The 26,748-nt window shown below is 41.8% G+C and overlaps 1 protein-coding gene across 4 annotated transcripts in view; it reads right to left on the bottom strand.

Annotated features, from left to right (window-relative positions):
• Positions 1-26,748, bottom strand: part of LOC122563174 (sushi, von Willebrand factor type A, EGF and pentraxin domain-containing protein 1-like) — a 51,130-nt gene that overhangs the window by 15,443 nt on the left and 8,939 nt on the right. Inside the window, exons 1-3 of one of the 4 annotated variants that reach the window (XR_006315506.1) lie at positions 22,472-23,062; positions 15,865-15,942; positions 9,972-10,011 (exon numbers count right to left, since the gene is read on the bottom strand). Coding sequence is in view for 2 of the 4 variants with exons in the window: in XM_043716682.1 (XP_043572617.1) it covers positions 9,972-10,011; positions 15,869-15,942; positions 22,472-22,581 (224 nt within the window). In the remaining 2 variants the exon portion in view is untranslated. Of the gene's footprint in view, positions 1-9,971; positions 10,012-15,565; positions 15,943-22,471; positions 23,063-23,738; positions 23,999-26,748 lie in introns of those variants that run through there. The other 3 variants (XM_043716682.1, XR_006315508.1, XM_043716683.1) reach the window with 3 other exon arrangements.

Raw genomic sequence — 26,748 nt, 5'->3', positions numbered from 1 at the left:
CAGACAACACTAAGGTCGGTGGAGTTGTGGATAGTGACGAAGGATGTTGTAGGTTACAGAGATATTGATAAGCTGCAGAGCTGGGCTGAGAGGTGGCAAATGGAGTTTAATGCGGACAAGTGTGAGGTGATTCACTTTAGTCGGAGTAACCGGAATGCAAAGTACTGGGCTAATGGTAAGATTCTTGGTAGTGTAAATGAGCAGAGAGATCTTGGTGTCCATGTACACAGATCCTTGAAAGTTGCCACTCAGAAGGTCTTACGAGGAAAGGCTGAGGGACTTGAGGCTGTTTTCGTCAGAGAGAAGAAGGTTGAGAAGTGACTTAATAGAGACATATAAGATAATCAGAGGGTGAGATAGGATGGACAGAGAGAGCCTTTTTCCAAGTATGGTGATGACGAGCACGAGGGGGCATAGCTTTAAATTGAGGGGTGATAGATATAGGACAGATGTCAGAGGTAGTTTCTTTACTCGGAGAGTAGTAAGGGTATGGAATGCTTTGCCTAAAAATAGTAGTAGATTCGCCAACTTTAAGTACATTTAAGTCGTCATTGGACAAGCATATGGGCGTACATGGCATAGTGTAGGTTAGATGGGCTTCAGATTGGTATGACAGGTCGGCACAACATCATATTCCAATGCATGAGATGGGTAAATGTAAAGCAAACCTTGCAACATTACTAAACTAGGAAGACACTCAATCAAGTGACAGAAATGGAGGAATTATCTTACTATCAGGCTCTCATCCTTGGAAGATTCAAGGAGGCAATTTTAACACCTAAAGCTGCTGGGATGATATAATTTTAAGGACTTGTAAACTGTATCCAACCTGCAAGTGCTTGCTTTCACTCTGTTGTGGGGAAAAACACCAGTCTCAGAGTCAGAATCGAGGTTCAATGTTAGAGTTTATTGCTCAAGGAAATACCAGAGCACTGGGGAGAGAAAGACACCAACAGCAGTGATCAGCTGCGAGTCTTCTCTCGACCCGGAGCTGTCAAGAAACTTTTATACATCTTGTGATACAATAGGTCAGTTTGTTTGTCATTCAAGTTGTTATCACGCGCTTTAAGTGTGACTCTGGAATAGCATTCTAAAGTACATCAACATATCTTGGTTAGCACTGCTGCCTCACAGCGCCAGAGACCCGGGTTCAATTCCCGCCTCAGGCGACTGACTGTGTGGAGTTTGCACATTCTACCCGTGTCTGCGTGGGTTTCCTCCGGGTGCTCCGGTTTCCTCCCACAGTCCAAAGATGTGCTGGTCAGGTGAATTGGCCATGCTAAATTGCCCCTAGTGTTAGGTAAAAGGGGTAAATATAGGGGTATGGGTGGGTTGCGCTTCGGCGGGGCGGTGTGGACTTGTTGGGCCGAAGGGCCTGTTTCCACACGGTAAGTAATCTAATCTAATCTTGGATTGATCAAAGCTGGAAAGTATGACAAGTTGCCGCACTTGCTGTCTGCACTACAAATCAAGACAGAACGTCTGTCAGCCTGTGTATTCTGAATGAAGGAGCATGGCACTGCATGGCACAGATATTCGGAGCATCCAAGTAGATGCAAAGTGAGTGACAGTATAAATGTATGTGCACAGCACAGAGATGTATTATATTCCAATGCATGAGATGGGTAAATGCAAAACAAACCTTACAATATTGCTAAACTAAGAAGACACTCAAGCAAGTGACAGAACTGGAGAAATTATCTTACTGACTATAAGTCTCTCATTCTTGGAAGATTCAAGAGTTAATTTTAACACCTTGCTGGGATGATATAATTTTAAGGACTTGTAAACTGTACCCAACCTGAATCTGCTTGCTTTCAGTCTGTTGTGGGGAAAAACACCAGTCTCGGAGTCAGAATCGGGGTTCAATGATAGAGTTTATTGCTCAAGGAAATACTGGAGCGCTGGGGAGAGAAAGATACCAACAGCACAGTGGTCAGCTGTCAGTCTTCCCTCGACCCGGAGCTGTCAAGAAACTTTTAAACATCTTATGATACAATGGGTCAATGATAAGATTATTGTCTTTGTAACATGGTTTGTTTATGGCAATCATTACAGAATCGTTGATAGTTTTGATACAGTCTTGCCAGTTCCAGTGCAGCCTTTGTTAATTTCCACATGGCCATTGTCAGTTTCAGTGTAGACATTGTCAGTTTCAATGTCTGCATGGAAATCCATTGCTGTGGTAATGGATGCTAATCGCTCTTTCTGCGAAGGGTGATTAATTAAGCCCTGGCTATTAGCATTTCATATTGAGTCTGTATCAAGCTGTTAGCATTTCTATAAGAGATGTTGGCTGGACCCAGACACTTTGGTGGACAGTGTTCATTACTCATGTGTATTCTCTCCCCCACCTGCCTTAAACGTATCAATTGGGTTGTGAGTGCATTGTGCTGGCATTTTGGTGGCCCCAGGCAGTGTCTGTATCTGCTCTGCTGTTTGTCTCCATATTGTGATACAGCGGTCATCTTGTGTGTCCATGTACCTTGTGTCATCCTGCCCTGTGCCATCTCCCTCTTCACTGCCCCCTTTGTGGTCAAGGAGGCGGCTTCGGAGATCTCCCGCAGACCACCCAATTTAAATGTAGACGTAGGTCATCTCTAGGAGCTCCCCCTCCTGAGGGGTATCATGGAGTGCCAATTTTGTTGGGGGCTCTTCCGTGGTGATACTCACTGCTGGTACAGTTCTCATAAGAAACGTCTTACAGCAGGGCTTTAAACACCCACGGCCCACACAGAATACCAGCATGAGTGCAATGAGGAAGACCATCCTGTGTGCCAAATAGGGTCCCCAAGATTTACCTCACAACCAATTTAGCCAGCTGTCTGTAATTGTGGTTCCCTATCGAAACCTGCCTAGCTGGTTTTGGATATCCTTGATGGTTTGCCTAATATTATAAGAGGCATCAGTAACATGGGTAATACAATTGTCACCAATAATTGTACAAACTCCCCTTTGCTGTGCTAATTGATAATCCACCGCATAACGCATTTGCTATGTGTTGAGTCTGAGTTCAGCCAACTCTGTGTTAATTGCTTCCAGAGCTTTTGAGATACTGTTGCCAAGGATAGTCAGACCACATACAAGATAATTTAGGTTTTTAGAGCTGACAACTCCTGCTGCGCCTCCCAAAGATAGAGATCCCAGAAATCCATATCCCACTGATGACCCCAAAGTGATGGGGACCTGCCAGTCAGCACAGAATTCCTGACTGATGGAGAGGGTCATGATCCTTCTCCAAATATGTCCCCCGCTGGGACATGGTACAGTAAGGGATGCAGTTGTCATTACCACAAACAGGTTTGGAAGTTCTGGGGCATCTGTCATGTTAATCCCCTGAAATAGGAAAACAAATCCTGTCGCTGCTCGGTTACAGACATTGTCCTGTCCTTCTGTTTGTCTGTCCACCCATGTCACCCCCAATCCCCCTTGCTGGTAAGTATCGAATGGGTATGTCCATATGGCAGAGCTGTCATGGGTGCCATTGCACTGACCACATATGAACTGTCTGCCAGCGGTGACATTCACGCTTACCTGCTCGCTGTAGGTGCAGATAAACTGTCCCCCAGTGACCATACAGTGCTGATAAATGCACTGAATCTGGATGCATGTGTCGTTTTTGGGAACCCAGGGCATAAATGCATCCCCATCCCTGTCCTGTGAAATGGGTCTTCCCTTCCCTAGGCTAGGGGGCCCAGCCCCATGGGCCGGTGGTCCTGTCCAGCTGCACACATCTACCCTGGAGTCCCCGTTTGTATTTCCATATCTGCCCTTTACACGGCACTCCCAGGGTGTCCTGTCTGGGCCAAATCTATTTCCCTTTAGAACAATCGATTAGAACATTATATTCTTTCATGAGACCATTGCCCATCATGGTGCCCTCGTTATTTTGGCATACATAGAAGCTCATGGGGAGATATATGTTACTTATTTCTACGAAGGTAGTTTTACTTAGGTAAGCTGGTGCTTTATCCCCTCCTACCTCAGTTAAGTGAATCATTTTGTTTGTGTAGGGTAAGGGTAGATTTGTGATGGATACAGCAGCTCCTGTGTCCACTAGCATCTCACATTTCCTTCCTCCTATTACTGTGGGTACGTAAATTCTCCCTTCTCCCTTACCCTCACAAATGGGGACAGCTAGTTGTTCCTCGGTGTTTTGGGTGGTGTTTGGGGATGCCTCACGCTTTTCCCAACATTTTGCTGCTGTGTGTCCTGTTCTTTTGTAGTGGCTGCAGTACTTTACACTGTTCCCTGGTCTATCTCCTGCGCGTGGGACCCTACACTCTCTAGCAAAGCGTCCCTGCCAGCCACAGTTGTGGCAGGATTGTTTTATTCTACTCTTGCCTCTATTCGGTAGGCTGCTTTGTCAGGTCTTGCCTTTGTTGTGGGAGCTTCTGCATCCTCCACCCCACTGGCCTATCCGACTAGGTCATCATAATCCTCAGACATTATTACTCTCATTTTCAGGATGGCTTGGTGGGCGCTAGAGAGCCCATCTTTAAAAGCTTGGATGAATGCCCAGTCCCCTCGATCTGGGTTTGCTTCCCCTGAGCATACTTAATAGATCTTAAATAATTGTTGCCCATATTCAGTGGTTCCTTCCCTTTTAAGTTGCTTAGCGTTTGTGATCTTGCTCCAGTTTATGGGAGCATTTCCTAGCACCCTCTGGATTTCTTCTTTAAAGGTGGCGAAGGGGGCTTGCTGGGCATCTATCTCAGCTGTGAGGGCAACAGCATATGCTCACAACCCTCCCCTAAAGTCTCGGGCTGCTGTGGTATCGGGTCCGCCAGCTACCTGTCTCCACTTGTCTGCTGGGCAAGCTGCCCGGACCAGCTGGTGTATGTCCCTCAGGTGTAGTTGGTGCCCGACCCATACACTATCCAGCTCTTCCCAGAATCTGGTGTTTGTGCTTCGGAGCTGCAATTTGCCCAGGGAGACCATAATCTGCTGCCTCTCCCCTGGGGTGAAGGGTTTATAATCCGCTTTAGGTTGCTATTCTGTGCCTCCTCTGGTAACGGCGTGAAGTTACACTCCTGCACAGTTTGTCCAACAGAGGGAGCAGGTGGCTTCTGCTGGACAGTTTCGTAGGATGGGAGACAGTCAATTTCTCTCTCACATTTTTCCTAAGATGAATTCTAAATTTGTTATTCTGCCCTCCCGTTCTCTAACTTGCTCCTGGTCCTTTCTCCACCTACTCATGGAGGCACTCACTTGTTCAATTAGGCCTGCTAATTGGTGTACTAAATTACCCCTATTTTTTTTGTTTTATTCTGTTTCTGCATATCTACCCACTCTCTCAGTTTTGTTAATATCTGGGATGGGACCCAACCCTCTTCTTCATTTGCTCTGTCAGCACTTGTCTGTCTGCCTTGTACTTCTCAATAAGGAAACCTGCAGTATCCCCCTTAAAACTTTGATCTGCCATTTAGCAGATTGTGTAACCCCAGATACTACCAACAGTAAAGTGTTCCTAATCCAGTAGGGACTTCTCTACCCCCGGCCAATAATACTGTGCCAGCACTGTCCGTACGGCTGTAACAGCCTCCCAGCAAAGTGTACTCTCTACCCTCCCAGCCACCACTACTAGTCAGTACCTACCGGTCAGCTGGGAATGCTGGTTTAATAGAATGTACTCTCTACCGGTGGGACTCTTTACCCTCCGGCCACCGCTGCTATTCAAGCTCTGTTGTTGTGGTGCGGACTGACAGGGTATCATGGTTACTCACAGTGTCCACGTTCCACACCTTGGTTTAATGCACTCCACTGAGGTTTGGCTCTTGGTCAGAGTGATTAGGTCCTCTTTATCACCACTTTGGAAGTTACAAGTACAGACAACACCCAACTTTTAACTTAAACTCTAATTGGACTCTGCATTGTTTGCCCCTACACAGTGCAATGTTACCCAACTTTGACACTTGTGCTTCATAGCTCCTAGTGTCCTTGGCACCTCAATTCCCACTTCAAATCCCAACCTTCACGTGGAGGGAGGGACTACCCCCCCTTAACAATTGGTTTAGGCCAGACTTTTGAGACAGGCATTACCTTGTCCTCTGGCTGTTTCAGCACAAGCAGCAAATTCTTAGAGCAGTTAATACAGTTAAACACTTATTCTCCACAGATATGCACTTAAAAATGCTTTAACTCAGTACTGTAGCAAATCAGACATTACAAGCGGTATACCTTTTAAATTGTGTCCTTGGCCCGGTCTGACTCTTCCCATTTGCAGATACAAATTGGTTCTTACCCCAACCCCCCCAGTTGGTGGCCTTCGACCAGGGACCAGTAATAAGAACCCTGCTCATAGTGCCAATTGTTGTGCGGAAATTCACCAGGCTCGGAATCAGAATCAGGGTTCAGTGACAGAGTTAAGTACCGGAGCGCTGGGGAGAGTGGTCAACACAGTGGTCAGCTGTGAGTCATCTCTCAATCTGGAGCACATGTCAATAAACTTCTAAACATCTTGTGACACAATAGGTCAGTGATGACATTATTGTCTTTGTAACATGGTTTGTTTATGGCAATCATTGCAGAACCATTGATAGCTTCAATACAGTCTTTGTCAGTTCCAGCGCAGCCCGTGTTAATTTCCATGTGGTCATTGTCAGTTTCAGTGTAGAAATTGTCAGCTTTAGTGTCTGCATGGAAATCCATTGCTGTAGTAATGGGTGCTAATAGCTCTTCCTGAGAAGAGTGATTACTACAGCCTGGCTATTAGCATTTCGTATTGGGTCTGTATCAAGCTGTTAGCATTTCTATGAGAAATGTTGGCTGGACCCAGATACTTTGGTGGACAGTGTTCATTACTTATGTGCAATCACTGCCCCCACCCCCACCTGCCTTAAACTAATCAACTGGGTTGTGAGTGCATTGTGCTGGCATTCTGGTGGCCCCTGGCAGTGTCTGTATCTGCTCTGTTCTTTCTCTCCATATTGTGATCTGGCAGCCATCTTGTGTGTCAAGTTGGCCAACTGATAGCTCAGCGGCCATCTTGTGTCCATGTACCTTGTGTCACCCTGCCCCATGCCATCTCCCTCTTCAAGTCTTAACAATGGGAAAATGAGAAGCAGGAAACCAACTCAATTCCGAGAAGACAGTTATCTCATTTGAATAATATTGTGTGCCACAAATGTTTTCTTTCTTTTAATGTAACTGATTTGGCTGATCAGTTGCCCCAAGTCTAAGGAAAACTAACAGCTAAAGGGAAGCAAAGACTGTTGCATGGAAGATGACAAATGGTTTTCCAGTGGTTTTTGCAGACCAGGAGCAGAAGTAGTAATGCCCACAACACACTCACAAACAGGTCAGCTTTTATCCCTATGATCAGATTACCACCCATAATAAGTGACATTAACCAGTCATTGCTCAATGATCTTTATCAGATGGGCCAATGGGCTGAGGAGTGGCGGATGGAGTTTAATTTAGATAAATGCGAGGTGCTGTATTTTGGGAAAGCAAATCTTAGCAGGACTTATGCATTTCATGGTAAGGTCCGAGGGAGTATTGTTGAACAAAGAGACCTTGGAATGCAGGTTCATAGTTCCTTGAAAGTGGAGTTGCAGGTAGATAGGATAGTGAAGAAGGAGTTTGTTATGCTTTCCTTTATTGGTCAGAGTATTGAGTACAGGAGTTGGGAGGTCATGTCAAGCATAAGCCCTTCATCAGGAGTGAGGAATGGATCAAGGAGACCGAGAGATAAATGTAACGGGGGTGGGGCTGGAGCAAAGTAGCTGGGAATGCAATAGGTGGATGGTGGTGGGGCTGAAGGTGATAGGTCAGAGAGGCAGATGGAGTGGATAGGTTAGAAGGAAGATGGACAGGTAGAACAGTTCAAGATTTGGAAGGTTGAAACTGGAATAAGATGGGGGGGGTGGAGGGGAAATGTGGAAACTGGTTAAATCCACATTTTCCCATTGTGGTTGGAGGGTCCTAAGTGGAAGGTGAGGTGTTCCTCCTCCAGGCATTGGGTGGCTAGAGTTTGGCAGGTAAAGGAGGCCTAGGGCTTGCATCTCCTTGGTGGAGTGGGAGTTAAAATGTTTGGCCACCAGGCGGTGTTTTTTTTTGTATGAGTGTATAAGAGATATTCTCTGAAACATTCCACATCGAGAGCAACGGACATAGTAGATGATGTGTGTGGAAGTACAGGCAAATTTCTGTCAGATGTGGAAGGATCCTTTGGGGGCTTGGACAGAAGTGAGAGGGAGGTGTGGGCACAGAATTTGCACTTCTTGCGGTGGCAAAGGAAGGTGCCGGGAGTGGAGGGTGGGTTGGTGCAGGGGGTGTGCACCTAACAAGAGAGTTGTGAAGGGAATGATGTCTCTGGAACGCACATAGGGGTGGGGAGGAAAATATATGGGGAGGGTGGTGGGATCTGTTTGCAGGTGGTGGAAATGGCAAAGGATGATGCAATATATCCGGAGGTTGGTGGGGTGAAGACCGGGTTGGGGTCTGTCCTTGTACTGATCGGAGGGGTGGGGTTCAAAGGTGGAGGTGCAGGAAGTGGAGGAGATATGCTGGAGGGCATCATCAACTACATGGGAGGGGAATTTGCAGTCTTTGAAGAAGGAGGCCATCTGGGATGTTCTATGGTGGAATTGGTCCTCCTGGGAGCAGATGCAGTGGAGGCAGAGGAATTGGGAATAAGGAAAAGCGTATTTACAGGAGACAGGTGGGAGGAGGTGTAGTCCAGGTAACTGTGGGAGTTGATAGGTTTGTAGTAGATGCCTGTGTTGAGTCAGTCACTGAAAATGGAGTTGGAAAGGTCCACGAAGGGGAGGCAAGTGGCCAGGATGGTCCAGGTGAACTTGAGTTCTGGATGGAAGGTGTTCGTGAGGTTGATGAGAGCACGAGTGAGAGCATGAGGTGGTCACGATAAAGTCAATGATGTAGTAGAGGAAAAGGGATGGAATGGTGATGGTGTAGCTGCGAAAGATGGACTTTTCCACATACCTGACAAAGGGGCAGGCATATCTGGGTCTTATGTGGGCACCCATTGTTACCTCTTTGGTCTAGAGGAAGTGGAAGGATTCAAAGGAGAGATTGTTGAGGGTGAGGACCAATTCAACCAATCGAATGAGTGTGTCAGTGGAAGGGTGCTGTTTGGGTCAGAGGGCTTGGAGGTGTTCGTCATGGTGATTGGATGTTTACAGGGACTGGATGCCTCTGGTGAAGGTGAGGCATTGGGGGCTGGGGAAACAAAGGTCATGGAGGAAGTGGAGGATGTAGGTGTCTCAATCTCCTCATAGTGTTCACTCACATTGAAAGCAACAGCAGTAAACATTAATAATCTGAAGAGATACAATATTTTCTCCCAACATGGCAACAAAATGGTAGTTGTTTTATTTGTACATAGAGGATCTCTAATGCAACATTCCCATACCTACAGCGATATCTTTTTCAGGCAAGATAACTTTATCAGGCCATGATAACCATAAATTTTATTCCAGGTCAATTCAGGAAGAGACTCAGCTCTGAAGTTTGAGGCAATTATTCATGGACCATGGAATGATTAATCAATCACACTCTCTTTCCTTCTTACTCTCCTGAAATGACTGAAAAAGTGACTAAGCTCACTTTTAGTTGATTGTATTGTCATTTTTATTTGATTTTTCAGAGGACCTAGAAATGATCAAAATATATTGACAATTTTATCAGAGAGCTGTAACTGCTGCCCAGAAAGTGACATCAAATGGCAAAGTAGTAAATTGGACATGCAGCCCTCTAACTATATTACAAAAGACTATCCTTCCTACCATTCAAGCCAGGCCACATTTTGTAATATAGTTAGAGGGCTGCATGTCCAATTCACTACTTTGCTATTTAATGTCACTCTCTGGGCAGCAGTTGCAGCTCTCTGTTACTTAAAGCTTGCTAATAGCTGATCAAAAATACCCAGGTCTGGTGGTGATGGGATAGGGGTGAGAAAGAGAGAGAACCACACTTTTATTAAATAAAAAAATACTATTTCACAGTACCGATGGTTGCAGGGGGTTTCTTCCTGGTCTCTCCAATTTTCTGTCTCAGGGGCATTTTTAGTTCGAAGGGTAGAAACAAAAGTACAAGAATCAAACAACAGTCATGATATACACATTCAGATCGTGTGAATATTAACCTTTAAATATTAAGCATACCACTACATAATTACACTTACATACTTATTATATAATGAAATTTATGCTGCAAATTTCCAATTTATTACAAAATGTAATTTGTCTACAATATTTAAAATGTATTTAATCATCATGGTAAAATGTCAAAATCAGTCAAAGAAATAGATTTTTAATATGTATAGATCATCTCTTTTTGATACTAGCTTTGTCTCACCATTTATTTTTATTCCAGCATCACTTCCTTATTGTCAGTCTGTCTAAAATTAATGGCTTCAACAAGTTAAATGTTTTTACTAAGCATTGAGAAGAATATTCAGATTTGTGCTGACAAATGGCAACTAATATTTCAGCCACTCAAGTGCCTGGCAACGACCATCTCCAACAAGACAGAATCTATTAATCACTCCATGACATTGTCTGGTACTGCCATCACTGAATAGCACACTATCCATATATTGGGAGTTGCCATTCACCAGAATCTGAACTGGACTAGTCATATAAATGTTGCAAATATAACAGCAGATCAAGAGGTTAGGAATCTTGCATTGAGGAATAAGACAATGCTATTCTTTGGGTCTGTAGAAGCAAAACTAGCCTTTAGTAGAGTGAGATGTTCTTGATTAGATTACCTACAGTGTGAAAACATGCCCCTCAGCCCAACAAGTCCACACCAACCCTCCAAACAGCAACCCAGCCACACCCATTACCCTCCGACTAATGCATCAAAACACTATGGGCAATTTAGCATGGCCAATTCACCTGCCTTGCACATCTTTTGACTGTAGGAGGAAACCCACACAGACACACAGAGAATGGGCAATCTCCACCAAGACCGTCATCTGAGGCTGGAATCGAACTCGAGTCCCTGGCGCTATAAGGCATCAGTGCTAGCCACCATGCACTTGACAGATGTGGGAGTTTTGAGAGAGTTTACATGTTACTGAGAATTATATCTGCAATAAATGCCGTTGGTGATGAATCATATCAGATCAAATGGATCGGTTGGAAAGACAGTTAGAGACAATGAGGAATTTACAAGAGCAAGATTTACAGATTACTTACAGTGTGGAAACAGGCCCTTCGGCCCAACAAGTCCACACTGACCCTCCGAAGAGCAACCCACCCAGACACATTCCCCTACATTTACCCCTTCACCTAACACTATGGGTAATTTTGCGTGGCCAATTCACCAAATCTGAACATCTTTGGACTGTGGGAGGAAACCGGAGCACCCAGAGGAAACCACGCAGACAGGGGGAGAATGTGCAAACTCCACAGTTGCCCAAGGCAGGAATTGAACCCGGGTCTCTGGCGCTGTGAGACAGCAGTGCTAACCACTGTGCCACCTTGGTGGACTGCAGTTATAGGAAGGGAGAAAAGTTGCAGATACAGTGACATAGATGAGTTAACTACAGGAAAGGTAAGAGAGGTAGGCAGGTAGTGTAGGAGTCTTCTGTGGCTATTCCCATTTCAAACAATGTAGAGGGTGATGGATTCTCAGGGGAATGTAGCAAGAACAGCCAAATATCTGGTATCGAGACTGGCTCTAATGCAATGAGGGGTATGTCGGGTTCCAAGACATCAATTGTGTTTGGGGACTCTCTGAGGCACAGACAGACGTTTCTGTGGCCAGTAGTGAAAAGTCAGAATGGTGCGTTGCCTCCCTGGTGCCAGGATCAAGGATGTCTCAGAGAGGGTGTAGAATGTTCTCAAGGGGAAGAGGGACCAGCAGGAGGTCATTGTACACATTGGAACCAATGACATAAGAAGGGAAAAGGATGAGATTCTGAAGGGAGAATTATAGAGAATTAGACAGGAATTTAAAAAGGAGGCCCTCACAAGTAATAATATCTGGATTACTCCCAGTGCTACGCACTAGTGAGGGTAGGAATAGGAGGATAGAGCTGATGAAAATGCATGAGTCAGGAGCTGGTGTATGGGAGAAGGATTCACATTTTTGGATCATTGGAATCTCTTCTAGGGTAGAAGTGGCCTGTACAAGAAGGATGGATTGCACCTGAATTGGACTGACAAACTGATAGGGAAATTTGCTGGAGTGGCTGAGGAAGATTTAAACTAGTAAGGTTGGCGCGGGGGGGGGGATACCCAGGGAGATGGTGAGGAAAGAGATCAATCTGAGACTGGTACAGTTGAGAAAAGAAGTGAGTTAAACAGTCAGGGCAGGCAGAGACAAAGCAGAGAACAAGGTAGGACTGATAAACTGCATTTACTTCAATGCAAGAGGCCTAACAGGGAAGGCAGATGAACTCAGGGTATGGTTAGGAACATGAGATTGGGATTTCATAGCAATTAATGAGATGTGGCTCAGGAATGGACAGGACTGGCAGCTTAATGTTCCAGGATACAAATGCTACAGAAAGGTCAGAAAAGGAGGCAACAGAGGAAGGAGAGTGGCGTTTTTGACACGTGATAGCATTGCAGCAGGTGGGAGGATATTCCTGGAAATACATTCATGGAATTTATTTGGGGTTAACTGAGAAATAGGAAAGGGATGATCACCTCATTGGGATTGTATTATAGACACACCACCCCCCCTCCTCCCCCCCAATAGTCAGCATAAAATTGAGAAACAAATTTGTAAGGGGATATCAGTTATCCGTAAGAATAATAGGGTGGTTATGCTTGGGGATTTTAACTTTCCAAACACAGACTGCCATAGTGTTTAGGGGGTTTAGATGGAGAGGGGTTTGTTAAGTGTGTACAAGAAAATTTTCTGATTCAATATGCAGATGTACCTTCTAGAGAAGGTGCAAAACCTGACCTACTCTTGGGAAACAAGGCAGTGTAGGTGACTGAGGTGTTAATGAGGGAGCACTTTAGAGCCAGTAACCATAATTCTATTAGTTTTGAAATAGTGATGGAAAAGGATAGACCAGATCTAAAAGTTGAAGTTCCAAACTGGAAGAAGGCTAATTTTGACTGTATTAGGCAAAAACTTTCAAAAGCTGATTGGGGGCAGATGTTTGCAGGTAAAGGAATGGCTGGAAAATGGGAAGCCTTCAGAAATGAGGTAGCAAGGGACCAGAGACAGTATATTCATGTTAGGGTGAAAGGAAAGGCTGGTAGTGTAGGGAATGCTGGAAGACTAGAGAAATTGAGGGTTTGGTAAAGACAAAGAATGAAACATATGTCAGGTATAGACAAGATAGATCATGTGAATCCTTAGAAGAGTATTAAGACAGTAGGAATATACATAAGTAGGAAATCAGGAGGGCAAAAAGGGGGCATGAGATAGTTATGGCAAATAGGGTTAAAGAGAATCCAAAGGGTTTTCCAAATACATTAAGTACAAAAGGGTAATTCGGGAGAGAATAGGGCCCCTCAAAAGCAGCAAAGCAGCCTTTGTGTGGAGCCGCAGGAGATGGAGGAGATACTAAATGAGTACTTTGCATCTGTTTTTACTGTGCAGAAGGACATGGAAGACATAGAATGTAGGGAAATAGATGATGAAATCTTGAAAAATGTCCATATTACAGAGGAGGACGTGTTGGATGTCTTGAAATGCAGAAAGGTGGATAATTCCCAAGGACCTGATCATGTGTACTTTATAACTTTGTGGGAAGCTGAATATTTGCCATCATCAATAGCAAATATTTGAGATATCTGTATCATTGATAGTCACAGGTGAGGTGCCTGAAGACTGGACTTTGGCCAGGGTAGTGCCACTATTTAAGAAAGGCAGGAAGGACATTCCAGAGAACTATAGACATCAGTGGTGGGTAACTTGTTGGAGAGAATCATGAGGGACAGGATTTACGCATATTTGGAAAGGCAAGCACTGATCAGGGATAGTTAACATGGCTTTGTGTGTGAGAAATCATGTCTGATGAACTTGATTGAGTTTTTTGAAGAAGTAGCAAAAAGGATTGATGAGGGCAGAGTAGTGGACATGACCTATATAGACTTCAGTAAGGCATTTGATAAGGTTCCCCATGGGAGACTGGTTAGCAGGGTTAGATCTCATGGAATACAGGGAGAACTAGCCATTTGGATACAGAACTGGCTCAAAAGTAGAAGACAGAGGGTGGTGGTGGTGGGTTGCTTTTCAACCTGGAGAACGGTGACCAGCAAGAGACAATGCTCGCAAACAGTATGGAGTTCTCAGACTATTGTAAAATTTGATTTCATGAGTCTTAAATTCTCTTTGTTCCACTCCTTTGAGTTTGCGACTTCCTGGGCTGTAAAATATTTAAGACATTTCAAAGATAATGGCACAATGCCACTGAACTCAGTAGAAAGCAAAATTGGCAGAGGTTTATCTCAACGGGTTCACAGCCCATTTATGTTCACACCAAAAGTTGCAATATACATCACTGGGTTCTGCTTTGTTGCTGTTTTAGGAATGTGATGTATTCTCTGTGATGGCCAAATGTAACATATGAATTCTGAAGAAAATATTGTGGAGATTTAATCAGTTTGTTTTTCTCTGTTCTTGGATTTGTCCCTGTTGCCAACGAAATGTTCTGGAAATATGGTAGAAGTGCATTAAGAACTGAAGTAGTAATTAGCCACTGTAACCCAAAACTGGGCACATGGGAGCACTTGCTCACTACTTTTCAGGTGCAAGAAACTCCCAATGTTGCTGTATGTGGTACATTCCTCATTCCTGCAACAGGGAGAACACCTCTGCCTTATCTGAAAGTTGAAAATCAATTGGATATAATGTGCAAATTTCTAGATTAAAAGGGAGAAACCATACCCAATGTTGCCTTCATCCTGGTGTCCACCTTGTTGTGAAGGATGGGTATAGCTAGTCTTCCCCAGAACTCTTTAAACAGTTGGCCAGTAGCCATCACTCCTGTCTCTCATGAAAAAAATTCATGAAGAAAACATTTTCCCCACTGTCTATCTGGAATGGTCGAGATAACAGCCTCGAGGTGAACCTTCTTGCAAATTAGGGTTCTCATGATTAAAGTCCGAACTTTGAATGTCAGGAGATTATTTTGATTGTCTTAAAATACCCATTCAAGACATCACCATGTAGAATGACACACTGTACATTGTAAGCTTTTATAATTGTCTCTTTAGTTCATGAAATGTCAATATTTTATCCCAGTTTGAATTTGTTATTTGTGTGCCAATTACACTATCTCAGCAGTGAATGGCAAACATTGTACTGACACTCAAATCAGACGTAGATCTTTAACAAACTATACAATATTTCCAGATCAGCACTGTCCCTATGACTTGCCCTACCTGCCTATCTTCTTTTCCACCTATCCACTCCACCCTCCCCCTAACCTATCACCTTCATTCCCTTTCCCACTCACCTATCGTACTCTATGCTACTTTCTCCCCATCCCATCCTCCTCTCACTTATCTCTCCACCATTCAGGCTCTCTGCCTGTATTCCTGATGAAGGGCTTTTGCCCGAAACGTTGATTTAACTGCTCCTCAGATGCTGCCTAATCGGCTGTGCTTTTCCAGCACCACTAATGCAGAATTTGGTTTCCAGCATCTGCAGTCATTGTTTTTACCTATACAATATTTGGCAATGTATCAGTTAGACAACTCAATGGTGACACATAGCTCCAGCCACTGAATTGAGGATGTGAATTTATTAATACAGATTGATTTGCCCTTGTACACATTGATTTAATATTTGGCAGAATTCCCTTTTCAAGGAGGGGAAAGCAATTAAAGCAGGCTCAAAACTTGAATTTTGTTCAGGATTCCTTCCAGCTTTATATCATGACAGTATTCTGATGTGAATCCCGACAAACAACAGGCCAGTTACCTACGGTCACAGATTCCCAAACCATTGCTCCGTCCACTCTCGGTGCACTGGATCATACTTTTGCCAAGCAATTGATAGCTGGAACAGGAAGAGAAAAGTAAATGAAAATTCCCTGAACTAACAGAAAATTAATGTAAAATTTCATTTCCAGCTATGGTCTAAAATATTTATCAATTTAGTTAGGGATAGAGAGTTTAGTTTGCCTTTCAGATTTTGACTTCAGTTTCGATAGTTTCAATGCTAAGCATCTACCAGGAAGTTTACCTTAAACAGCAAATTGATTGTTAACAGAGGTATTTTCTGATATAGCAAAAACAAATACTTGCATTTAGTTAGCACCTTTAACAGTAAAATATCTCAATGCACTTAATAATGTGGTCAGAGAGGGCAGTTTCAATGACCATATTAAAGAGATAAAGACCAGAGGGAAGTAAAGAGATCGAAAGATTTTCAGAGAAAATTTCAACTCTCCAGATCTTTGGCTGTTTGAGATTCAATCACCAATGATGGAGTCATAAAGTAAAGTTTGCTTAAGATGTGGGAATTTGATGAGCACATATATCTTGGATGCTGGGGTTGGAGGAGATTAAAGAGATATAGAGGGATGAGGCCATGGTGGACTTAAAAACAAGGATAAGAATGTTACAACGATGACACTGCTAGAATGCAAACAACAGAATTTTAGGTCAGCTTAAGTTTAAGAAGGGTGGACCTTGGCCAAGTGTGCATTAGAATAGTCAAGCATAGATCATCAAAGTTAGGGATGACCATTTCAGCAGCAGATGAGCTAAAGGAGGTGTTAATTTGGTGGATGATATGGAAAAAGTATTTGTAGTCACAGTAAAAGCACATATACTAAAACAGCTTCTTTCCCACTGTTGTCAGACTTTTCAACAGTCTTCTCGAATGTTAATCCTGTTTTCTCTCTCTCTCTTTCTGCATCTTCCCTGTAGCAGTAACTTTGCATTCTGTATTCTGTTCTGCTACTCTGAGGCATTTTGATTGGTTCAAAAACCTGGAGAGCATTAAAACAATACATTTCACTGTATCTCAAGATCAAATTTGAAAATCTTGCCATGATTTGGCTTGGTCTCAGACAATTGACAGGAGGAGGGATGACATCAGTAGACAGGAAACAAAATTTATGGTGAGGAGCAAAGACAATTCCTTCCATAGTGGGTTGGAGGATTTTTCTCACTTAGCTATGACTGAATGCCAGACAAACAAATTGATTATCAAGAGATGGAGAGGTGGCATTTAAATAGAGTTGGATTTCACAGTAAACATAAAAATTTAGATTATAACAAGAAATACTGAAAATATTGAGAAAACCAGGGAGTATCTATGAAAAGACTTCATGTTTCATGTTGATGTGCCTTTCATTAGAGTGAGAACAGGTCAGAGATGTAATAGGTTTTCTGCATGCAACGGGTGAAACAATGACAAAAAGGAATGTCAGTGACTGGCTGGAGAAATTAAGTGACAAAGAATTAGTTTTTCAGAGTCAAAGGTGAAAGTCAAACCAAGGTAGGACCTATACAGTAATTTGTAAGATCCTGAGGAGTGTTGTGGAACAAAGGGACCTAAGAGTACACGTACCTAGTTCCTTGAAAGTGCTGTCACAGGTAGACAGGGTGCTTAAGAAGGCATTTAGCATGCTAGCCTTCATCGGTCAAGGCACTGAGTACAGAAATTGGAATATTATGTTACAGTTGTATAAATAGTTGATGAGGCCTCACTTGGAGAATTTTGTGCTGTTTTGGTTATAGGAAAGTCATAGTTAACCTAGAAAGTGTGCAAAGAAGATTTACGAGGATGTTGCCAGGACTAGTTGGTCTGAGTTACAGGGAGAGATTGGCCTGAGTCAGGATGACGTTATTGAGGTGTACAAAATCATGAGGGACATAGATAGGATGAAAGCATATAGTCATTTTCCCAGGGAAGGGGAATTGAAAACTAGAGGGGATAGGTTTAAGGTGAAAGGGGAACGATTTAAGAAGGACCTAAGGGTCAACTTCTTCACACAGAGAGTGCTGCCTATATGGAATGGGCTGACATAGAATGCGGTTGAGGCAAATACAATAGCAACATTTAAAAAACATTTAGATAGGTACATGAATGGGAAGGGTTTAGAGGAATAGGGACCTTCCAATGCAGGCAATTGGAACTAGCTGAGTGGGCACCATGGTCAGCATGGACTAATTTGGGCTAAAGGGCCTGTTTCCATGCTGTATTACTCTATAAGTCTATGAGTCGATGATGAAAATGAAACTGAAGAAATTATGCCAGGAGCTGGCAAGGAGCTATTGCCTGAACACAAACATAAGATGAAAATTAATGCAGCATCAAAAATGAATGAGAAATCATAATCTTGCAGAATCAGAGAATTGTTACAGTGCCGAAGGAGGCCTTTTGGCCCATTGTGTCTGCACTGGCTGTCAGAATATTTTGACATTGTCAAACTCCTTCCTTTCTTCACATTGTTTCCAATTAAACAATTATCCAACATTATCTTGAACCCACCTCTGCTACACTTCTAGTTAGTTCATAACCAACTCAGAACACTCATTGTGTGAAAAAGCTTTCCATCTCCCAATTACTTCTTTTCACAAAATATTTTAATACTCTGTCATTTCATTCTCAAACTTTATACAAGAGGGGAACAGTTTCTCCCTGTAAACTGTGTCCAGACAATTCATGATTTTGAAGGTATCTGTCAAATTTGCCTTCACCTTTTACCTCTCCAGGGAAAACAGTCCCAACTTCCCAAATCCATCCTCAAAATAATTCCCAATCCAGTCTTGCCCATTGGAACCATTTCCATGAAGCCTCTTCTGCCCTCTCTCCAATGTATTCACATTCTTCCTATTGTGTAGTGTCCAGAACTGTATGCAATACTCCAAACCAGTGTTTTATATTAGTTCATCATAACGTCCCTGTCCTTGTACTTATTGTTTCCATTTATGAAGCAAAGAATAGTGTATTATTTATGAACAGCTCTTTCAACCTGCGTTGCAATCTGTAATGATTTTTAGACAATCTGGTATCTGCTCCTGTATATCCTTCAGAATAGTACCCATTGTTTTATTCTTTCTGTCCAAGATCATTATACCAAAATGCATCACTCAAAAGCTCTCCACATTGAACTGATCACGGATACATCTTTGAGGGGCAGCAGAGGTAACAGGGTCGGAGCATTAAGAGAAACTATTTCTAATTTGGATAAATGGAAGTGGTCAGAAAAAATAGAACCAGGCAAGTGCAGGTCCACCCAGTTGGATGTCAGGTGAGAACCACTGAAAGGGGGTGGTGTATTTGACTATGTCAAAGGATAAAATCAGATGGAGAATTTTGGGCAGAGTTAGCTTGCCAAAGTTACAGCAAGAGAGAATGTTATTTGTTATCTTGCCAAGAGCTATGTCAGTATTGTGACAGGGACAGAAACCCAGTTTTGAAAGTTCCAAATATGGAGTTCCAGCAAAGATGGCATTGATCAGGGGAAGATTACACACACAAGGAGATTAGAAAAGAAAATAAGTTTTGAGGTAGGATAACATTTGCAAGGGTAAAAAGGCCAACAGTTTTGTTTTAATCTGTAGGTGATAGCAACAGATTTGAAAGAGAAAGGGACACTACCCAACAACAGAGAACAATAAATATTGAACGTGAAAACCAAGAAGGGAAAGTGGACAGTCAGCAGTTTAGGGCCACAAAGGGTGTACAACCAGAATGAGACAGCACAATGGTTTAAAGAGAACAAGGAGATAAAGGTGGCAATGAAAATATGGTTCAGCACTTTGCCAGTCATAGAAATGTTGTGCAGAAACAGTTAATGCTAGACAGTGTAATTTTCAAATACGCAAAAGTGAGGACTGCAGATGCTGGAAATCAGAGTTTAGATCAAAGTGGTGCTGGAAAACACAGCAGGTCAGGCAGCATCCGAGGAGCAGGAAAATCGACGTTTCGGGCAAAAGCCCTTCATCAGGAATAGAGGCAAGAAGCCTCCAGGGTGGAGAGATAAATGCGGGGGGGGGTGGAGAGAGAAGGTAATGAATGAATATATCTTTCTTTCAGCGAGAAATACAGAAGGAAATAGCATTGTGAGTGGAAAAGGTGATCTGCCCGGAAAATAATACAAGGAGATAGTGTCATCTGTATTGAAACATTGGGATTGCTGATGTCAAATGTGATGGCATGATTTACAAGGTGGCAGAAATATACATAGAGACATTTTATACATCAACAGCAACTAAGGGAAGTTAGGACAGTGAAGTCAAAGGAGAAACAGTATGGTAAGTTGGAGATAGAAATCCCTAAGGACAAGAATCCTCACAAGCTTTGGCAGGAAAGACTTAGACTGATAGCTGGTGAATGATAGAAAATTAGTATTTTAAATGATGGGCAAATATGTGGAACAAGGTGAGGGATATTGCCATAGGTAAAGACAGATCATGCCAAGGTGTCATTGCTTGTGTTTCAAACTTTTTCCAGACAAATCATGTCATGAAAAGTAAAAAAGATATTCATGTCTATGTAATCCAGTTTGCCTGGTTTTCTGAACCAGAAACTACTCCAACACAATTACCAGCATTGCAAAATTTAAATCCCAGTACCCACCTTCCAATCAGTTAAATCAATGCTTGTTGTATGAATTCAGATGGTGGGCAGGATAGAAACTACCTGAACATAGCCGTGTGAAGAATAAATGTATGATTGTGAGATATGATTGATGGCATATCCCGAGATGGTATTTTCTAGCACATATGTACTGTCAGACCTGCATTCAGTCACAACCTATATCAATGATAAATCAGGCTATTTTATGGAATGGTTTACTTGGAGAATTCCTTATTGTCTCACGATACCACAATGGATATTCCTACCTAACAAGTCGTTATCAGAAGTTATTTACCAAGTCCGAAATTTCAGTTGACTGGATTGTTGTTAATGGAAGACTCATATGGGGTGTCTTCTATTCTTTAGTCATTTTATATAAAACACTGCCTGTCAAATTTTAGGCAAGATGAGTTCATTATCTTGTTCTGGAGCCATGTGACAGAACTAAATGCAGCCAGATACACTGAGAAAGAGCGAAGTAAGGTCCGATTTATTGAGAGATTTGTAGGGGGTGGTGTAATTTTTAAATCATTAACTGTTGTAGTAAGCACATAGTAAGTACAAAGCCACCATTTTAGTCTTCTCTACCTTGTAGTAAGCACGAGCAGACACTCCCCCAGATTTTCATGAATGGAACAATGGAAACAGCTTTCCTCGTGGCTGAGGGACCGCCCACAACCACGGCTGTACGTCATCATCCATATAAGGGAGAAGCGGGGAACTCGAACACTGATTGGCTGGGTGAATAACCAAATAATCTCATCCATCAGGAGGACAGTGGGGAACTTTAACACTCATTGGCTGAGACAGTAGAAGGCCCCGCCCACTCCTACATGTATATAACGTGCGGGGATTACAATCTGTGTGTGTGCCTCGTGGGAAGCCATTGAGGTAACACCCGGTTCTGCAGAATTGAATAAATAGTTTTGGACGAACTCCTCCGTGTCTTTGTTCTTGGGAAGGGAAGCAGAGTGCCTGATGGGGGTCGCAGAGTCCCCTATCCTGCACAGATTCGCCCCATGTCAGTTTTCCAATGGAGTCAAAACTTCCACAATTAAGTTGGATGCTGGAATCAATGATGTGGGAGTCACCTTACTGTATGTGGGGTCAATTATGTCCAATAAAACAGGCCAATTAAAATTATGAACACATTGCAATTCAGTGGTGGCCTCAGGATATGCATGGGTGCGACACAGATTCCCAATCTCTCCCAAAAGCTACTCAACAAGACCCTGTTTGGTTTGCCGACAGCATCCTGCATGGGGTGGTCTCCAGAAGTCAGGCATTGCCAGTGAATTCAGGGAGTCTGTGTGGGGCAGTGATTATCCAATGAAAGCCACTCCTGTCCTTACCTAACATTCCTTCAAATATTGACTTCTCCACCTCCTGATGCTGCCTGGCTTGCTGTGTTCTTCCAGCCTCCTGCCTGTCTACTTTGGATTTCAGCATCTGCAGTTTTTTTTTGTTTCTATCCCTTCTCATGGCCCCTGATCCCCACCACATGACCTTAACCCTGCCCTCACTCACCTTGGCTTTGGATCATCTGGTGATCCTGGTGGTGGTGTGTTCTCCAGCAGACACTGCTTCCACCCATGCTTCCAACATGAGGATCAGTTAACCTTGAATGTGTTGGCAACTCTTGAAGATGATGTTTTTGTCACCAAAAACATCAGAGTTTTTTCAACTCTGCAGATATCCCATCAGAGACTACTTAAATGCTCAATGAGCACTTGATTTCATCAAGATTGCCATTATCGAATGTTCAAATCCATTACTCCACTGTATACTCAAAAAGTGCAAGTACTACACCCCAACTTTATTGCATGATCCATACATAGTGCTATACTCTGTTGTGAACATGTCCACCCATAAATACATTTACTAACTTGAGCTTTCCACTACATACAGTCTCAGCAATCACAATGTCAATTACAATGTGGCCATCCCAGATCAGTTATATGAATCTGTGATACTGTGAGTTAATGCTTACCCTTTATTGCAATAGTAAGTTGCCGTGTCCCCAAATGTTTCACCAGTAGCAGTGTAATAGCCATTTTGTAAACTCTTTGGATGACCACATGTTTTAGCTGTGGAAAACATAGACAAAGAGATATTTTAAACATCATTTCGATGTTTACACTAATCCCAATAATATAAAGCATCTCTCGCCAGAACTCTAACCCATGTAACTAAAATGTTATTGCAAAATTTGAAACATTAATTTACTGTGTTTTCTGGTATAACATGTCAGTTTCTTTCCTCTGAAACCTTGCACTACAGAAAATTGCTTTGTAGAGGATCGCTATACCCGTTCAGTGGAAAGTTCTAATTTTCCAACCAGTGTTCACAATTCATCAGGTTATGGCCAATTTTTGGATTGACAAAACATGCATTATAATAAAAACAGAAACTGCTCCAACTATGCTGGACTCAATAATTGAATATCATGACTTAAATTGATTGAATATTAATTGTACAACTTTTGCTGAGTTTTACACATGACTGAGTTAATTCATGTTGTCCTTCAATAATAGCAACCTTGAGTTAATGCAGCAGTTTACATCATTTCAGGATGTTTCTGGACACTTCAAAGTTAAATATGATGAAGTATATTTACTATTCTTAAGTAGAGAAACAAAGCAGTACAATTGCACAAATAATCATGCAATAAATAAATGGATAATTTGTTTTCTTTTATGGTGCTGATTAATGGATGTGTTGGCCAAGACACCGGGGAACACCTTGTTACATATAGTGCCACCACACATTTTACAATCACCGAAAATGGCTTGGGTTTAACAACACCTTCAATAGTGTAACATATCAACAGCACTATACTGAAATATTAGGTTAATACGATGCATTCAGGTCTCTAATTGCAGTTTGAATCTCAGATCTTTTGATTCAGAAATGAGAACTTGGAGCCACAGCTAACCACATGACTAATACTTAAATGTGGGAAGATGTATAAGTAGTCTTGAATTATTAAAGGACTTAAGCGCTTGACATTAATGATTACATTAGCATGCAAAGGAACTAGCCTTTGAGCTGCTTTATACATTCAGACATGTAATACTTACCTCAAAACTGGGATGTTGTCATTTTTATAACCTAACTTCAAAATTACATCATTGCCTGTAAGGTACTTTGAGATGCCTTGTTACTAAAAAAAATTGTATAAATGTAAGTCTTTTATTCATTTATTTCATAAACAAACTTAAAAGAGAAGCAGTGAAAAGTTATATTGACATGCATACTTAGGCAGGCAACTCATCAACAGCTCTGACCAAGTTAAACTGGCTTGACAAGTGATGTCATTTGGAGTGTTGTCATCCCAAGCATAACCCGGCAAACACTTATAGGAAACAGCATCGCCCACAGAAAAACTTTGCCGAATGATGTACTGATCCAGTGGGACAGCACTTTTAACAAGTGGAGGTCTTCAGCACAGACCTGCAAAGATCATAATTATTTACAATTTATATTATAAATCACCATGATTGCAGTGATATATGGATTATACTTTTTCAACTTTCATCATCTTATTTTAGATTAGATTAGATTAGATTACAGTGTGGAAACAGGCCCTTCGGCCCAACAAGTCCACACCGACCCGCCGAAGCGCAAACCACCCATACCCCTACATATTTATATTATAAATCACCATGATTGGAGTGATATATGGATTATACTTTTTCAACTTTCATCATCTTATTTTTATATTCAAGATCTTCATGGACTAAAATTGTTTTTAAACAAAAAGGAGAAAATATTGACTTAAGATTGGAGTAACGATCACCTGATGAAAAAGCATCAAGCTCATTAAAGTAAAGGGAAAAAGAAAGACAATTTGAGCAAAATTAACATTTTCTCAAATGGTACTGAAAGTCTATCAAGCCTGAAAAAGCATTTGTCTTCTGTTTTTGATTAGGCCTTTCGAGAAGTTTCAGATGTTAGGCTGAAAGTTGCTTACAGATTATCCTGCTTGGAAGAAAAACCATGACACCAAGCATGGGGATACACAATTAAATTGTATTTCATATAAACAGTTTTCAGACAGAACAGAGTAAAGAGAACTGATTTGTAACAGCATTATTGAGAAGGCTTGCTCATTCGCTCTCCATATTTTCTTCTTAACCTCTCAAACGTGAGCATCAGTGAAAAGGCAAATCACAGAAATAACAACAATTTCCCAAGAAATCAAGGGCTATTGCTGATGGTGAGACACATCAACTCTGTGCTTACAGGTTCAACTCTTACAACTCAAGGACTCCAAGAACATTTAAACTGCATTTTCTTTATTATTTCTTTGTACTAGACAACCTTTTTTCTTCTTAAACATTAAACTTGTGTTTGTCTGTGTCTTAAATGTCATATCGTATTGAAGTTCTTGGGGTTAGTAAATAATAAAATTTATCTTATTTTCATTCAAGAAACCTTGTAATTGGCTCTTAATTTTGACTAAGGCTCTATTTTAATTGCAGTGTGATATAGTTGCACATGTAAAAGAAATGTGACATTAATTGCTACGGAGGGGAATTAAAAAGAACAAGACAATCCAAACCTTCTCAACCAGTTGTTATCACATATGAAATGGTTAAACATCCTTATCCTTTATTGTGCAACACATTATTACCAACTATAAAGAACATTTCCTATATTAATAAACATGTACACTGATATTGCAGATAATGGAAAAGTCTAATATTCCAGATTCAGAAGTTCAAATCTCATTATGCCAGTTGGGACTTCAAATTAAGTTAATTGAGTACATTTGGAATAGAAAATTAGTGCCAGCATTGGTAATAATATAAATACTGATTGTCAGATAATCTAACTAGTTCACTAAGATTCTTTGGGGAAGGGAACCTGTCTGGTGTAGCCTAAATATAACTTCTGACAACAGCGCTGCACTTGAATCTTAACTGTCCTCTTAATTGGCCTAACAAAGCACTCCTTTGTCAATACTATCTTCTCAAGAATAATCAGGGAAAAGCAGTAAGTACTTAGTCTGCCATATCCCACATAACCATCAATAAACTAAAATTAAAGCTGCAAAATGAAAATAGACAGAAGAAACAGATACATTATGAGCAAAGCATCAATTTTCAAGACACAGATCTAAAAACATTTGGACTAAACATTTGGATACTTCTTTATTTTAATGTTGATCACTATGTAGCGTTCAGGATAAAATTAGTACATTTTAACAGTTGGGTATCTTTGAGAGAAAGCAAAACACTGAAACATTAGAGTGGGAATCACAAACTTCAGGGAAATTATTATTGAAGAAACAAATGTATATCAAATATAGGCATCGTATATATAATCTTTTGATGGACATTATCTGTCTCATTGGGAGAAAGTCAAGACTGCAGATGCTGGAGATCAGAGCTGAAGATGTGTTGCTGGAAAAGTGCAGCGCTGCGCTTTTCCAACAACACATTATCTGTCTCATTAACACTTTACATTTAGATTCCTATAATACACCTCGAGATTTTTTTTCCATTCTTTATTTTAATGGGGAGATGAGAAGTAGGATTTAAAATACAATTTAAATCTTTTCAGACAGAGATGAGGAGAATGGTTTTTTACCCTTAGTCTGTGGAACTCACTTTCCTAGAAAGCAATCGAAGCTCATGTGACTTGGATAGATTTTTGATAGACAAGAGAACCAAACATTGTGGGAGGCAGACAGGAAAATGACATTGAGACAATAACCAGACCTGCCATGATGTTATCAAATGGTGGATCAGTTTCAAAGACCGAATGGTCTCTCTCTGCTTCTAAGTCCCATTTTTCATGTACTCTATTCTCATTTCCTTTTTATACTTTCTGCAGGGCACATCTAAGGACACAGGTATTAGATCTGCTTCAAACCTTGTCGCAATGATCATTCTCTGCAAATCGATCAGAAGGCAAAAGACAGTAATATATAAATAATTCTTACTCTGCACTTGTGACAGACCCCCTAATAGCAGTAGGGAGATCGAAGAACTCATAGGCCGACAGATTTTGGAAAAATGCAGGTGTTGCAGGGTTGTTATTATGGGTAACTTCAACTTTCCCAATATTGACTGGAACCTTCTTAATGCAGATGGTTTGGATGGAGCCGTTATGTCAGGTGTGTTCAGGAGGGTTTCCTTACTCAGTATGTAGACAGGCTGACCAGGGGGAAAGCCATTTTGCATTTGGTGCTTGGCAATGAGCCAAGACAGGTGTCAGATCTCGCACTGTCACTTTGGTGACAGTGACCACAATTGCTTC

This window comes from Chiloscyllium plagiosum, chromosome 26 (genome assembly GCF_004010195.1).
Source record: "Chiloscyllium plagiosum isolate BGI_BamShark_2017 chromosome 26, ASM401019v2, whole genome shotgun sequence".
NCBI lineage: Eukaryota > Metazoa > Chordata > Chondrichthyes > Orectolobiformes > Hemiscylliidae > Chiloscyllium > Chiloscyllium plagiosum.
This window is presented reverse-complemented; position numbering and strand designations above follow the sequence as displayed.